The following is a 14218-nucleotide window of genomic DNA, read 5'->3' as shown; positions in this document are numbered from 1 at the left end:
GAATTCTGCAGTGTCGAAAAATGATATCACAGATTATGTTTTTTTTTTTTTTTAAAAGCTATGTTACTAAAGGTCATCTTTGTGTGAGTGAAGATGAATACAGATCTGTATCAGCAAGGACAGAAAAGGAAAAGAACACTTTACATGAAGGCAATTAAATTAATCAATAATTCAGTGTTGGAACAAAGGTGAGGACAGACGGCCCAACAGAAAGTTGTAGGTGTGTCTGAACCCACATTTAGATGCAGCAAAAAAACAAACTTAAAGATGAGGAACAGTGTGTCAAAAATGTATCGTGTGGTTACGACAGAAAGAAATGGGTCCAAATTTATTTGAATTTCTTTGTGTAAAAGGTGCTACTGGAAGCTTGGTGACGTAGAAGCCAGACGTGGAGTCTTTGCTGTGGTTGGTTTAGCTAGTCAATAACAGAGCAGCCCAGCAACAAGCTTTCCAAGCTAGCTGGCAGGCTATCATTTAGCCAACAGTTAACAAGCTAACTGAGCTAACTGTTCTGTGTCTGTCAAATAATCCACTGTACACCACATTATACTGTATGACTTTATGGAACAGCTTACATTTATATAGTTCACAGACTCATCACGGATAAAAAATAAATGGTTAGTGCTACAGGTGTTGTAAATGTAAGCCAACTCTTGCTAGTTGCAACTATGTGCAAGCTAGCTTGAGTCTGCTTACTACTTCATTCCCTTAATGACCAGCATTGTCACTGCAGGTTTCTGTTGGTAAAAATTCCTTGCTACAGAGTAACAGGTATCTTTTGCCTTTCATTACCTGTGCAGATTTTTCTGTTTATTTGTCCAAACAGCCCGAGCTGTACAAATGCAGTCACCTTTATCAAAGCTATATTTACATGTAATTCCACTCAAGAGGCCTTTGTATTTACATAGCTTTATCCTTAATTAAGACATATGCTGCTGAGTTCCGCGGGGCCCTAGGCCCCCGCTTGCAGTGGAGCATCCAGGGCTCTGATGTGCACGCTGGGCAGAGTAAACCAGGCTAAAGGAAGCTCTCGTCGAGTGCTGTCATCTTGGAACTTGATATTTAGGTAAAAATCTCCCGTGTAGAGGAAAAGCAGGGCACCCTCGCACACAGAACTTTCTTTGGCTTTAACCTGGAGACAAAAAAGACACAAAGTAGGAACTATTAGTAGACATCCTTTGGCAATTTTTTAATGAACTGGACACACTGTCAGCCAGTGGGAGGCCAGCAAGAGTGAGCCTGCTGGTTTTGATGAAAAGCTGAGAACAATCCCCCAAATCAAGCTGTAGTGTTGTTCTCTGAATATGAAGAATTCATTAACGTTTTCATCCTCTTTATTAAACTCTTAAGCTTTTTTTTCCTGGAACCAACAAAGTCTTTTAATCACCCGGAGCTTGTTGAACATTCAGAAGATAGAATTTGTTACAGACAATGGCTCCCTTCAGGATCCCCTCTCTGCTCTGCTTTCTCAGCTGTGACAGTTCAAGGACCGTAAAAGGGTTTTTGGGGGTTTAGTTCCATTTTGCAGAGAACTGGAGGCTTTTTGGTGTCAAGCTGGAGGCTTGTTCTCTAGTTTCTCTTTATCAAAAAAAAAAACCTCAATGTGAAATCAATCAAAAGGATACTGTATGTCAGATCCAACTGTTCACATACAATGTGTTCATGAGTTTGAGCATTTTAAATGAACACGGAACCTTAGTACTCAGTACTAATAGTCATGTATTTGTTTTAATCCTACTTAAAGAAGCATGTGCAGGCTCTGCTGATATTCCAGAGTCGACTCCCCGATAGCAACAGACTGTTTAGCCAGAGAATAGGAGAAACTACAGCGAAGAAACTGGGAAACCAACTTTTAGTTAAGGTGTCGAGGTGTTGTCACACCGTGATGCGTCCTCTATGGACTCAGAATGGAGCTACCCTGCCCTGTGCTTAGCTCGGCGCAGCGTAGGTTTGTTCCTGGGTAATAAAAAGAAGTGGAACACAACGCGCACCGCGTTCTATGTGAAAGCAGATGTCTTACCATAATGTAGATATGCAATATTCTCCAGTGGAAACCTTTAAATGGAGGCTGATGTAATAATCAGATATTCACAGGACAACATACAGTAAAATCTGATCAGGCGAGTGCAGACATTTCCAGTTAGGTGTCATATAGGTGCCTCCTGTTGCCATGTCACCAAAAGGGAATATGGCACATATTCTGACGTAACGTCAAACATTAATGGAGCATGTGAGCCAAAAACATCGGGTATCCGGTCTGTACATAACTGCTGCAGGGCCCGAGTATATGTTTGATCTTCCCTCCAGTTCGTTGTTCGTGGTTTTAATTTTAGATGTGGAGATTTTCTGCAAATGCTAAATGTTGAATAAATTCAACATGAGCTGAAACTTAACGCCAACTTACATCTACTACTCAACGGCAACAAGAAAATGTCACCTCTGCATTTCTGATCTGAGCTACGATGCAACTATGAGATATTTGCTGTCAGCGGGAATCAGAACGTTTGAAGTCGAAAATGCAAAACTGGTCACAAAACGTCTCATAACTTGGTCAAATGGATCTATTATCTGTTATCTGCTGGGTAATATGATCTGTGTGGTACTCTACCCCCGACTTACTGTGTCGATGTAGAAGGTGCTGGAGCCGATGAAGGTGACCGCTTCGTCCAGGTCGTAATTCTGGACCCCGTTCTGGTAGTCCTGATACGGCACCACGGTCAGAGCCAGCGGGCCCACTGAGTTCTTACTCAGATTGGTCAGTTTGACCTCCAGGGTCACGGCGTCGCCTACTTTGCAGTCTGCGATGACGTCGCAGTCACACGGCTTCCCATTCACCAACACATCTGGGGACAGATGGGGAAAAAAAATGAAAAGAGATGCTTAGCACCGACAGAAAGACATTTAAAAGCAACACACCCCAACTCATAGCCTCCACTAACCACAACATTTGTCTTCATCAGAAACTGTCCTGACCATTAATATCCTATCATACAGTTCATCGTGAAGGGTCAGTGAAAAGCTGTTTGTCCTCAAATTCATTTCACTGACAGCAGCAGAGCTCTGGCTATTTAACCGATATTCCCTCTGTTAATCTCATGCCTGATTAATTTTGGTCATGAATGAACATATGAGAATGTTGGAGAATGTATGAACCCCCCTCCACACACACACACACACACACACACACACAGAGCATCCACCAGTATATTTGTCTCTGCTCATGCAGCGGTAAGTCCACCACCCTCCTGTCACCAGCGACAAGGAAACACTGAGTCAGTCCAATTCAATTTCACTAATGTCTGCCCACCGACTCCTGATGTGGCCTCTATTTGGCTGAGGTGCACAAGGAGACACCGTGATTTGATATGAACAACAAGCCCATTAAAGTGAGCACCCGCACGGTCCCGAACCCTAAGATGGGGAATTCTGGGGAGGCCCCAGAAGAACAGCCGAAATGACACCTCTGAGACAGCATCCACACAGCAGCGCAGATGCACAAAAGCGGTCGTCATACGCTTTCTCGTGTCACACCGGCTGCGATAAACACGGAATCGGAGCTTGTGTGACAGCTTGATGAGAGAGCGGAGCTGCGTCTGGTGCCACTGGTGTGCCGATCTGCGGCGTACAGAGAGGGGTGGGGGGGGGGGTCAGGGCCGCGAAGATTGGGTGACGATCCAGCAGGACGGAGCCGGGTGTGGGTGGGGGCTGAGGCCGTGTCGTCACTAAGAGAGCTCCGGGGTGGCCGCAGCCACCAGGAGGGTGACATTCAGCCCCACATTTTCACGAAAAAAAAACAAAAAAACACACGAACATGTCTCTTTAGAGCTGGAATATTAGAATAGTTTGCCGACACGGGCCTTTAAAAGATTTGAGCACCTCAAAAATAACATTAAAAAAAAAAAATATCACATTACTGATTTAATCCTGCACATGAATACCAGCCACAGTGTCTAGTACATGTGCAGTACTTTGATTTGGTGCTTATATGTCTATCAGTAGAGAGACTTTGGCCCAATTCCAACTCGTGACACCAACTCTTACCTCCATTCTACAGAGGTGAGATGCCCTTTTTTCCATCTGGGGATCAAGCATCACTGCTCATCTCTCCTTCAGTCAGGGCATGACCTTTACAGAAGGTCATTTGCAGACTTCAGTCACTCTTTCATCTCCAAAAGAAAAAGAAAATCCTACCTGAGCCGCAAGAGCGAAGAACTTAGTGGCAGGGTCCAAATGAGGAATTGGAATTTGGTCTTTGTCAAAAATGTCACATCTGTGCACACAGTCCCAAAATTTCCCCGAGTGAGTGGTTGGGTTTAGAATGAAAAAGTGTGAGTACTGAGTACTCATGGGTCAGAATGTGTTCAGCCTGGTTTGACTGCTGCCGTCGGGATTAAACGGCCGTGCGTTTCATGCCAAACCAGCGGAGCGTTGCTGGAATTGTGTTTTATTCTTAAAGACGATTCACAAGCTGCAATTCTGCGTGTTGACACGGGCAGACATCTTTGATGCAGAGAACAGAGGGAAGAGAGAATGATGGAACTTAAATGAAGAGCCAAGGTTTTTTTTATTGTCTTCACACCTCTGAGATGTTATTGCCGGGTAGAAAAACAGCCACTGCCTAAAAGCTACACCTAAAAAGACCCAAACTCCAAAGAAAGTGCAGAAAGGTTAAGCTTCTGCTGCCTTTATTCTGCCCTGTAACATCCTGACATTCTGTCAGAAAACATCAGGCAAAGAGAGCAACATTTCTGTGGACCGTTGGAGACTTTTTTGGAGAGCTATTGGACAGTCAAACATTCATTTCTTATCAAGTTCAGACTAAGACCTGTGATTAGGATTCCTTCATTGTCATTTTTATTATCTATTTCCATTCATAAGAAAACTAAATTTTTTTCTCAGTTCAAATTCAGTTTTACTGAAGTTATTAACTTCATACAGAGTACAGTAAAGAGAGAAACTTGAATCAACATCTACCACGAGCATCCTTTTCCTTTCAAAATGGCCGCAAGAGATTCCCAAGATTGCATTTAATGATGTCCTGTCACAGAGTGAACTATTATCATTATATTTGATCAAATATTCCATCAGCATGACAGTTTTTGCTGGGGTTAATTAATAAAATGCTATCTTATAACACAGACATGTAAAAGAAGAAGAACAGGCACTGCATATGTGTCAAACACGAGGCTGACTCGACGGAAAGAGCTGGATTATTTCAACAGGCTTTCTTTGAAATGGGCGACATTAGGCTGAGGTTTCTTTCCAAATTGTCCACAGTGTAAAGACCGTGTTAACACCCGAGGGAGACCCAATCACGCTGCAAGCCAAACCATCTTCACACACAGCCGGCTGATGCAATTTAATCCTGATTGCAAACCGTACACCTGCAGGAACATGTGCTTTTTCTTCTCCAGCAAACACACATCCAGAATGCACATGTGGCATAAATACAAGTCATGTGCGTTCAATCAAGCAGCCATATGCATGCGTTTACAACCGCAATTCCAAAAAGGTTTGGCCTGTGTAAAATGCAAATGAAAACAGAATTCATTGATTAGCTAATCTCATGAACCAGTATTCTATTAACAATAGAACACAGTGGAACTTTTTTTAGCTACTCTTGAATCTGATGGTAGCAAAAAAAATGTTTCAATGAGAAGTTTCAGAATATATCTCAATTATTTACAGTACATGTTATCATAAATCAAAAGATTCAAAGAATCTGGAGACCTCTCTGTGTGCAAAGGACGGGTTGAAAAATCCATATAGGCTGCTTGTGATCTTTGGGCCTTTCGGCACTTTACTGCAGTCAAAGGGGCACAAATCCTATTCAGACAAGTACAAGACAACATCCTCTGCCATGGTTCCAGCAACTGGTCTCCTCACTTCCCAGATATTTAAAAAAAATAGGGGGGGGGGGGGCATACAGTGGTAGACATGTCCCAGTATTTTTTAAGACATGTTGCTGCCATCAGATTCAAGATGAGCAAATCATTTTCATGAAAAAGCTAAATGTCACACTTTTATGAATAAAATATTAGTTTATGAGATTTGGAAGTCGTTGCATTCTGAGTCAGTAGCATTTAACATTGCGTTCGACTTTTTGGGAAAAGAGGTTGTATAATTTCCTGTAATCCAGCCATCATGATACCACCTCTTTCTCCAATTATAAACCATGTTCTCTAATCTGTGGCTGAAGTCAAGAACACGCTCAGTTGTGCAGCTATTTTTGTTGTAGTTCAAATATTTCAATGATCTCAAGCTGACCATTTATGGATTTATTTGATGACTTCTGGTAATGTTGGATTCAGATGCTGTGCACACACACTCTGTAGAACACAACTGTTTTATAGCTGCCAGCACTGAGCCTGTAGTGACACTTTGGCAAGTAGATAAATTTAGTTTGTTCAAAGTCTTGTTGCTAGGAGATGTGCAAATTATAGGTAGCCTACATTTGTTCTAAAACTGGAATAAATTCTTTCACATTAAAAGTGAACAAAAGAGGATGGAACGAGTTGATGAACTCCCACACACGTGCATCTCAGTCTCTCTCTCTCACACACACACACACACACGCCCACACACACAAGCACACACACCTACACACACACACACACACACACACACACACCCACAGCTCAGAGTTTCTCTACTCTTGTTATTCTACACTGTATCTCTGTGCAGAGGCAATTCGCTGACTGAGATAATCGGTGTTTACACTGAAAAGCAAGCAGTGGGAAGAGACAGTGGCCCCATCTAATGAGTTCCTCTCGCTTAGTTTTAAGGGGATAATGTAAATGTGGTAAAAAAAAAAAAAAAGATGCCACAATCTAATATCATTTCGTGCTACTAATCTTCCCCCAAAGGACAGCAGAAGATCAGGACAAAACACTGCTTTTTAAAAGTGTCTGCTGTGTGTTTGCTCTCTGGTTTACATCTGCGAGTTAGCCATGAGAGGGCATGCAGCTGGCCTGCAGACTCAGTTATGTCCCTCAGGCTCATGAAAAGAAACATTAAGGCTCAAGAACAATGTTTTTCAAATCTTCATAAACTATCGGTTATGGAAATAAAGTCGTGCCTAAGAAAGCATACCTTCACTTCGAAAAAAACTGCAAACAGCAAATAACCAAAGAGCTACATCTCAGACTCTGCAGGCCTCAGTTAGCATGTTAAATGTTAAAGTTCATGACAGTACAATTAGAAAAGACTGAACAAATACGGCTTGTTTGGAATGATTGCAGCAGAAATGCTCCTTTCTTTAAAAAGAACACGGCAGCACAGCTTAGGTTGATAAAGTTCCATCTGAACAAAACACAAGACTTCTGGAACAATGTCCTGTGGACAGAGCAGACCAAAGTCCAAATGTTTGGTCATAATGCACAGCAGCACGTTTGGAGGAAACCAAACACAGCATATCAGCACAAACACCTCACACCAAAACTATCAAGCACGGTGGTGGAGGGCTGATGATGTGGGCTTGTTCTGCAGCCACAGGACCTGGACACCTTGCAGTCATTGAGTCCACCATGAACTCCTCTGTATACAAAAGTATTCCAGAGTAAAATGTGAGGCCATCTGTGTGACAGCTAAAGCTCGGCTGAAACTGGGTCATCAACAGAACAATGATCCCAAACACAGCAGCAGATCTACAGCAGAATGTCTGAAGAAGGAAAGAATCAAGTTCTGCAAACCTCAATGAACCATAGCGACAATTCAAAGAGGAGTAGACCACGTGAGAGACCGATAAGGTCATACACAAAGTTATCGCTGTAAAGGTGTAGTTAGTCTTTCACACACTGTATCTGCAGTTTGTTCAAGTTTTAGCTAAAAGACTAATGACAGTGTTATATATGTTATTATTCTTCATCTGTGCTTGTATTAACCAGATGACTAAGGACCAGATGATTTTTGTCATGTCTTGATATGTAAAACCTTACAACTGCGAGAGGCTGAAGTTCCCTTTCATGTGACTGTAGCTTTTTTTGCTATATGACAACACCAAGCTAAAATCTATTCAGTTTAAACTTGAGAATGGCTTTAGCTGAAAGCTAAAATAGTAGGAAAAACATAAAAATCAGTGGATGAACTGAAACGGGCTGTTTGTGCGCTCCCGGCAGTTTGTCCACTTAGTGGAATTGCACCAATAAAACAGTTCACATAACAGGTAAATGCCATCATGAATGAGAATGGGGATTTAGAGGGAAAAATATCACTGCATCAAAATATCGCACCGGCAAGTGGTGGCTGAGCAACAGGTACATCAGGGAGTGAGTGTGCGTGTTAAAGAGTGTTTGGACGAGCACTGTTTGATTAAAAACTGCCTTGCTTTGTTGGGGTCGTAAAGCTTCAAAAGCTGCATTTCCAGGAATGAGATGAAGTGATCTCATCATTGATTTATTCTTCATCCTAACAAGCAGCTGCTCCAACATGTTACAGCATGAGCTCCTGTGTTAGCATACATACACACACTCCTCTGCCCAGATGCTGCTGGTGTCTGCAGAGGTGAAGCGCTGCAGCAGGCGTCGCCACAGCAACCAGGGGGGAGGAGGAGGGACAGAGCGAGTGCAAGAGAGGACGCCTCCCTCCTCTGCAAGCATGAAAGCCACCGATCAAACTACAACTCTGAGATTAAACAATCCTCTCGGCCCCTCGCGGCGTCTCTGTCGCCCACCAAATTTGGGAGCAGGTGAAGATAAAGATGACAACCGACGTGGGGCGATTCGCTGGTGTTCAAAAGAGATAATGCCGTGTCTCACAGCGGGTGTCAGCTCAGCTCATAAGGATTCGCAAACAAATATTGTGCGGTGAGCAAGAAAAATGGACAAATCAGGTCCGAGCAAATATAGATGTGACGCTCATTGCGCTTCATGTAGAATTTCATTTCTGACAGAGACACTCATTAAACAGAAGAGGGGCAACTCTGCTGTAAAAGTGATTACATCAGCAGTGTGCCTCCACTGAAAGGGTGTGTGTGTGTGTGAGAGAGAGAGAGAGAGAAAGGTAAAGGAAAGCAAAGGCACAAAGCTAAAAACATCTAAATAATTATCGAGGCTACTTTACTACATCCTGTAAGCATAAATGATTAAATATTAAGAATAACTGGTATTAATTTGGTTAACACAAATTAATTGGGAGACTTAAACTTTCGCGATGCATTAGCTGACAACAAATCCCCACAATTAAAAATCTGCTTGAAATGTGTTTCTTTGAGCAGCAGAGGAGAAAAGTACATCAAGAAAATGTAAAAGCCCGACAAATGCCGGGCTCCAGAGTAAGCACACCTCACTGACGGGGACTTTTGGTCCAGGATGAACACCGACAAAGAGTTGTGACCAGGTCACTGGAGTCTAACAGCTCATCCCAACCAATGGCTGCAAGCACGGCAGGGTCATTGATGAATGCTCCGATAGAGGCAGAGGATGTGCTTTAAAAGGTTGAGGTGTGCTGCAGTAAGTCTAAAAATAACCCGCCAGCTCCTGATATCCCCTGAAGCCATCTGCCCCTTTTAGAATGATCCCCATAACAACCACTCACATGATATGTGTTGTATTCACTTCAGCGGATGGTCAGATTCCATCTGCTCTGATGACAACGAGCCAGGAACATGTTTGGATATCGTTCGACTCGCATGAAGTGGAGAAAAAAAAAAAACTTTCACCCATACCTGTTTGGAACATCTTGGACTCTATTCGTGTTAGACCGCCTTATACATATAAAGTTTATATGACATATAAAGTCTAGCAGGTACTACAAGGTGAAAAAAACAAGCCAGAAATCTGCTGATGCAACTTCTGCCATGATGGTGTCTCTGGAAAAGGACTAAGTAACGGCCGTCCATCTGTGCCTCTTGTTGTGTGTAAATATCTCACTGTTAACTGGGACATACTTAAGAAGCCCCCCCCCCCCCTCTCTTAACATGCAGAAGTGGTTTGGTGCTAGGATTGTATTCAGCAGCAGCCTGTGGCAGAAAAACTGAGAGTTATGTTGAAGCAACAGTTTCTTACAATAATTGCTCATCTCCACACGGGACAGCTAACAGAGCAGAGCAGAGCTGCTTCCAGCCAGTACACACTCATCTCTGCAACAGCATTACTCATGCATTCAACATCGCTTTCACTCCACTTCTGCTGGCTATGTGACTTATCTTTACTCAAATAATAGCCCTCCCTCTATTCTGCCCCTTTGTTCGATCTCTGCTCTCCTGCTCAAGAGCAGTCGTGCACTCGCAGCCGGCTCGCTGTGTGAATGTTAAGCTTTTGTTCAACATCCTTACGCCTCACTTTCAGCCGTACTCAAACGCAGGCAGAAGACAGGTTAAGATGCTTCAACACACTTATTGAGACATTTAACAATGCAACTTACTGCCACCTGTCTGACTGCAAGTGGGAATGAGAGTGCACTCTGTGGTGCTTCAGAAGAAATATCACAACAGAACTCAAGTGGCTCTTGTATAATAGAGATAGAAACTATCATGAATGAATACAAATCTTGGAACGCAAAGAATGAATCTGTGGCTAAGATTAGATCGGGTGTACTTTAAACATCTTTTAAAAGATTAATGTCAAGCAGGTCCATGAATACTAAGAGAGGTCTCACAGGTGAGTTTGTTTGCTCAGTGTAATCATTCCCGAGAAGAAACCTTTGCGCACATGACTGGCACAGAACATGTGAGGACATGGGAACACTTCACATATACGCAGAGATAAGACAGAGCATACATTAACACATAGCCACATTATCTGTCTTTTAATCCTTGAATGTCCTGATCTACCAAACAGAGGAGCACAGTTTTCAGTGACTACGCTGTATCTGAAGTCCTTTTCATGGACGCCGGAGCCCTGAAATATTCTACAGATGTTCCAGAGTGATGACATTTGAGAATGCATCATTCACTCAAGCAGAGATTTTTTTCACTCATCCCCCTGGTAACATCTCCACCACATCAGTGGGTGAGACAATATATGAACGTGTCAGCAAATATTGTGGAGAAGTTGCTGCCGCTGTGGAAGTGTGTGTATGTATGCTGCGATTTCCACGGCATCATTTCTGCATCGCATGCTGCAAACAGCCGTTAACCCGAACCCTAACTCAAACTATACCAAGAGATTTTTGTTTCGTTTTAACTGTTGTCAATAGTGGTTACGTTCACATTATTGCAGCCATCCATCTGTTACCGACACACTTCTAAAGACTCCTGGGTGTTCCCTCATGTCTTTGCTTGTGCCTTAGGCATCTGATGAGCAACAATAAATAAAATAGAATTTCTCAAAGCTTAAATTTGTGGGTGACATCCGCATCCCTTTTTAACTTTTTAATCTTTAATTTGAGCTGTTCTTACATAAAAAATTCAAAAGTAAACTGTTGCACCATTGGTCACACCATCTTAAGCATTATTTGGGTCATGCATATTGCTGATCATGTCCACATGTGTTCAGCAGCACAGACTTTCTAACAGGTGTTTCAAGTGGACTTTTCTGCAATAAAGTGATTAATAACCAAACTATATTTTCCAGTTGACATTTATAATTTGAAGCATTGACTTGATCCAACAGTGAAAAATAAATTGTGAAGAGATGAAGATCATGATATAATGCAAGTGTATCTCAAGAATTTAGTTTCAAATTAAAAACTGAGATTAGTTTAGGAAAAATAAGACTGGAGCTCTTGTATTTTTGCTACACACCGTTGTCCCAGAATAAAACTAATCAATATTCTGGGAGAGGACAAGTGAGATAGCTGGGTGCCATCACACTTTGTTATTAAAGGTTTTATTGATTTATAACATATACGCACATAACCCTTCCCGGCCCTCCCCACACCCTCACAGGACAAAATTCACAAATAAAACAAAGCAAAACAAATTATAAAATAAAAAAAAGGAAAAATAATAATAATAATAATAAAAATAAAAAAAAATAATAACCAGGTCAGCGCATATCAAATCAATAAAAGTTTCACAAAAGATCGAATATCCTCGTTATTCACATCAAACAGAAGTAGTCTCTCTCTCGTCAGTATTTTCCAAAGCAGCAGTTCATCATAGTAGTTTACTTGTCCCAATATTGCAGGAGAGGAAACAGTTCCAGGATTTCTTGAAGTTTTCTATGTCATTATTTAGCTTGGCCATCATTTGTTCATATGACACTATTTCTAACATTAGTTCCAAACAGCTTTTAACATTGGGAACAGTTGTAGATTTCCATAGTCTGAGGATTATTCTGGCAGCCGTGACCGTCCTCACCTGCCATCACACTTTAATGATCCAGCCTTTGTTTGGGCTTTTTGTAAAACTCTTACAAAGTTCTAGACTTGCTGCTAATTGCAATTAAAGCAAGAGGAAGTTCACCCAAATACAAAGTAATGACATTAAATTACACTAAACGAACAGATGAGGGTAGGGATCCTCAGAGGATCTGTGCTGTACTGCAACAAGCCAATAGGGTCATTGTAAATATTTCCCCTGGTCCAGAGTGAGTAAGTAATCAGTTAGGCTTCAAACACGTGCAATGCACAATTAGCCACCCAAATGAGTCCTCCTCTATTTAAAATAGGAATTCCACAATCCTGTTTAAAGTATTGATTTAAGGTCTCAATCAATGCATCGCTAAGTACACCTGGACTATGTTGTTTTAAGCTAGCTGTGGCGTAATACGACTGCCCTAAAACTCCCAGTTTCAGCATTGTCAGAGGAGGCAAAATCAGAGCTTCCCTCGAAGATTTCCACTCTGAAAAGACACCTCAAGTTTAAACACTTGGCTGAATACAACACGTTTGCTCAGCGAGACCCAGCTAAGGCTCTGTTGAAGCACAATGCTAAAAATGGCTTGTGATTTGCAGCTGAAAGCATAAACAGAGTATTTCAGTCACCTTAAGATATTTATGGCGTGTAGTTTGCAACAAGTAGTTAATCTGTAAAAACTCTGATTGGTATCAGGGGCAAAAAAAACTTGTTTGGGACATTCCTAATTTATACTATAAAAAGGCCACTTCCACCATGTCATAGGCTGGACACTTTACAAAGGCTTGATTCCACTTTTTTCGGCGGTGTAAATCAAGCCTCAACCTGCCTCTCTCATGCAGAGATAAGGAGTGTGGAAAAAAACTGGACCTTTATTTACCGGATTGAACTTAAATTCTATTACATGCCTATTGGTGAAGGCTGCTGAATAATTTTTTAGTTGTTGTGTTTTCAGTGCAGATGCAGCTTTTAGGCCGTTTTTGCTGGCAGTTATCTTTAACCTGTTAAACTTTAAAACATCAGTTGTTTTTTTCAAACTTAGGCTAGAAAAAAACTTAATCAAAGTCCCAACTGAGGGTGCACACATGTTTATCATTCTATTCGGCTCATTCACAGCATAAAATCTTTACTCACACATGCACAATGGACACAGCAGCAGAGAATTATTTAGCACTACAGATATGTTGTTTGGTTGCACAGATAAAGTCCTGTAACACTTCCTGAGTTTGACATCATCCCTCACTTCAAGCAAACACAAATAAAATTGGGGCTGAAATACAGGGCTCATTTAAGACAATGTTTGGACTCACTGTGTTTAATCAAAACGGTCAGTTTCTATTGTTGTATAGATGTTTTTTTCAGTTGCACTGTGGATCATTTCCTCTGTCCTAAGAGGTATTCACTTGATATGAAAATCAACAACTTCAGGGATTTAGGTTGCACCTAAAACACAAGTAGCCTGTTGTCAGTGTAAGAACCTTAAGGCATTAAATAAACATAATCAAAGAGAATTGTTTGATTAAAAAAAGGGTTAAATATCTGAACATTCTGGGAACTGTGGATCAGATTTTGTATGTTTTTTCCTTAAATCGTGTCAGTCTCTAGTATTGATGTGGGACTTCTTGTGAAACACTAAAAATAGGAAAGAAAAGTACTAAAAAAAAAGTTTTGGAAGATGAGATTTGTCACCTCATAAAATCAGGAGGGCATCTGTGTCCACGCTTCCTTCTTCGGCATGACAACAGACCCAAATATACAGCCAGCCATAAAGAACTATATTTATCAACAGGAATAACAAGGAGTCATACAACACAGGGTGTGGACTCAGTAAAACCCTGATCTCTACATTATGGAGTCAGTCTGGGATAACACATGACAATTTCTTTTTTCTCTTGGCTTCATTTTGTACGACATTACTTGAATAATAACAACTTTCTGAAGGCATCCTCTTGCTTTAATGCATTCATCATTATATTATAT

At 41.5% G+C, this 14218-nt stretch overlaps 1 protein-coding gene across 2 annotated transcripts in view; it reads right to left on the bottom strand.

Annotated features, from left to right (window-relative positions):
• Positions 1 to 544: 544 nt before the first annotated feature.
• The window catches only part of trappc9 (trafficking protein particle complex subunit 9), a 242679-nt gene continuing 229005 nt past the window's right edge, over positions 545 to 14218 (bottom strand). For both annotated transcript variants that reach the window (XM_075449744.1, XM_075449745.1), the window contains 2 exons: positions 2620 to 2843; positions 545 to 1132 (listed from right to left, as the gene is read on the bottom strand). In XM_075449744.1, the coding sequence (XP_075305859.1) occupies positions 953 to 1132; positions 2620 to 2843 (404 nt within the window). In that variant the 3' untranslated portion in view covers positions 545 to 952. The remainder of the gene's footprint in view (positions 1133 to 2619; positions 2844 to 14218) is intronic.

Source organism: Odontesthes bonariensis, chromosome 18 (assembly GCF_027942865.1).
Source record: "Odontesthes bonariensis isolate fOdoBon6 chromosome 18, fOdoBon6.hap1, whole genome shotgun sequence".
NCBI lineage: Eukaryota > Metazoa > Chordata > Actinopteri > Atheriniformes > Atherinopsidae > Odontesthes > Odontesthes bonariensis.
This window is presented reverse-complemented; position numbering and strand designations above follow the sequence as displayed.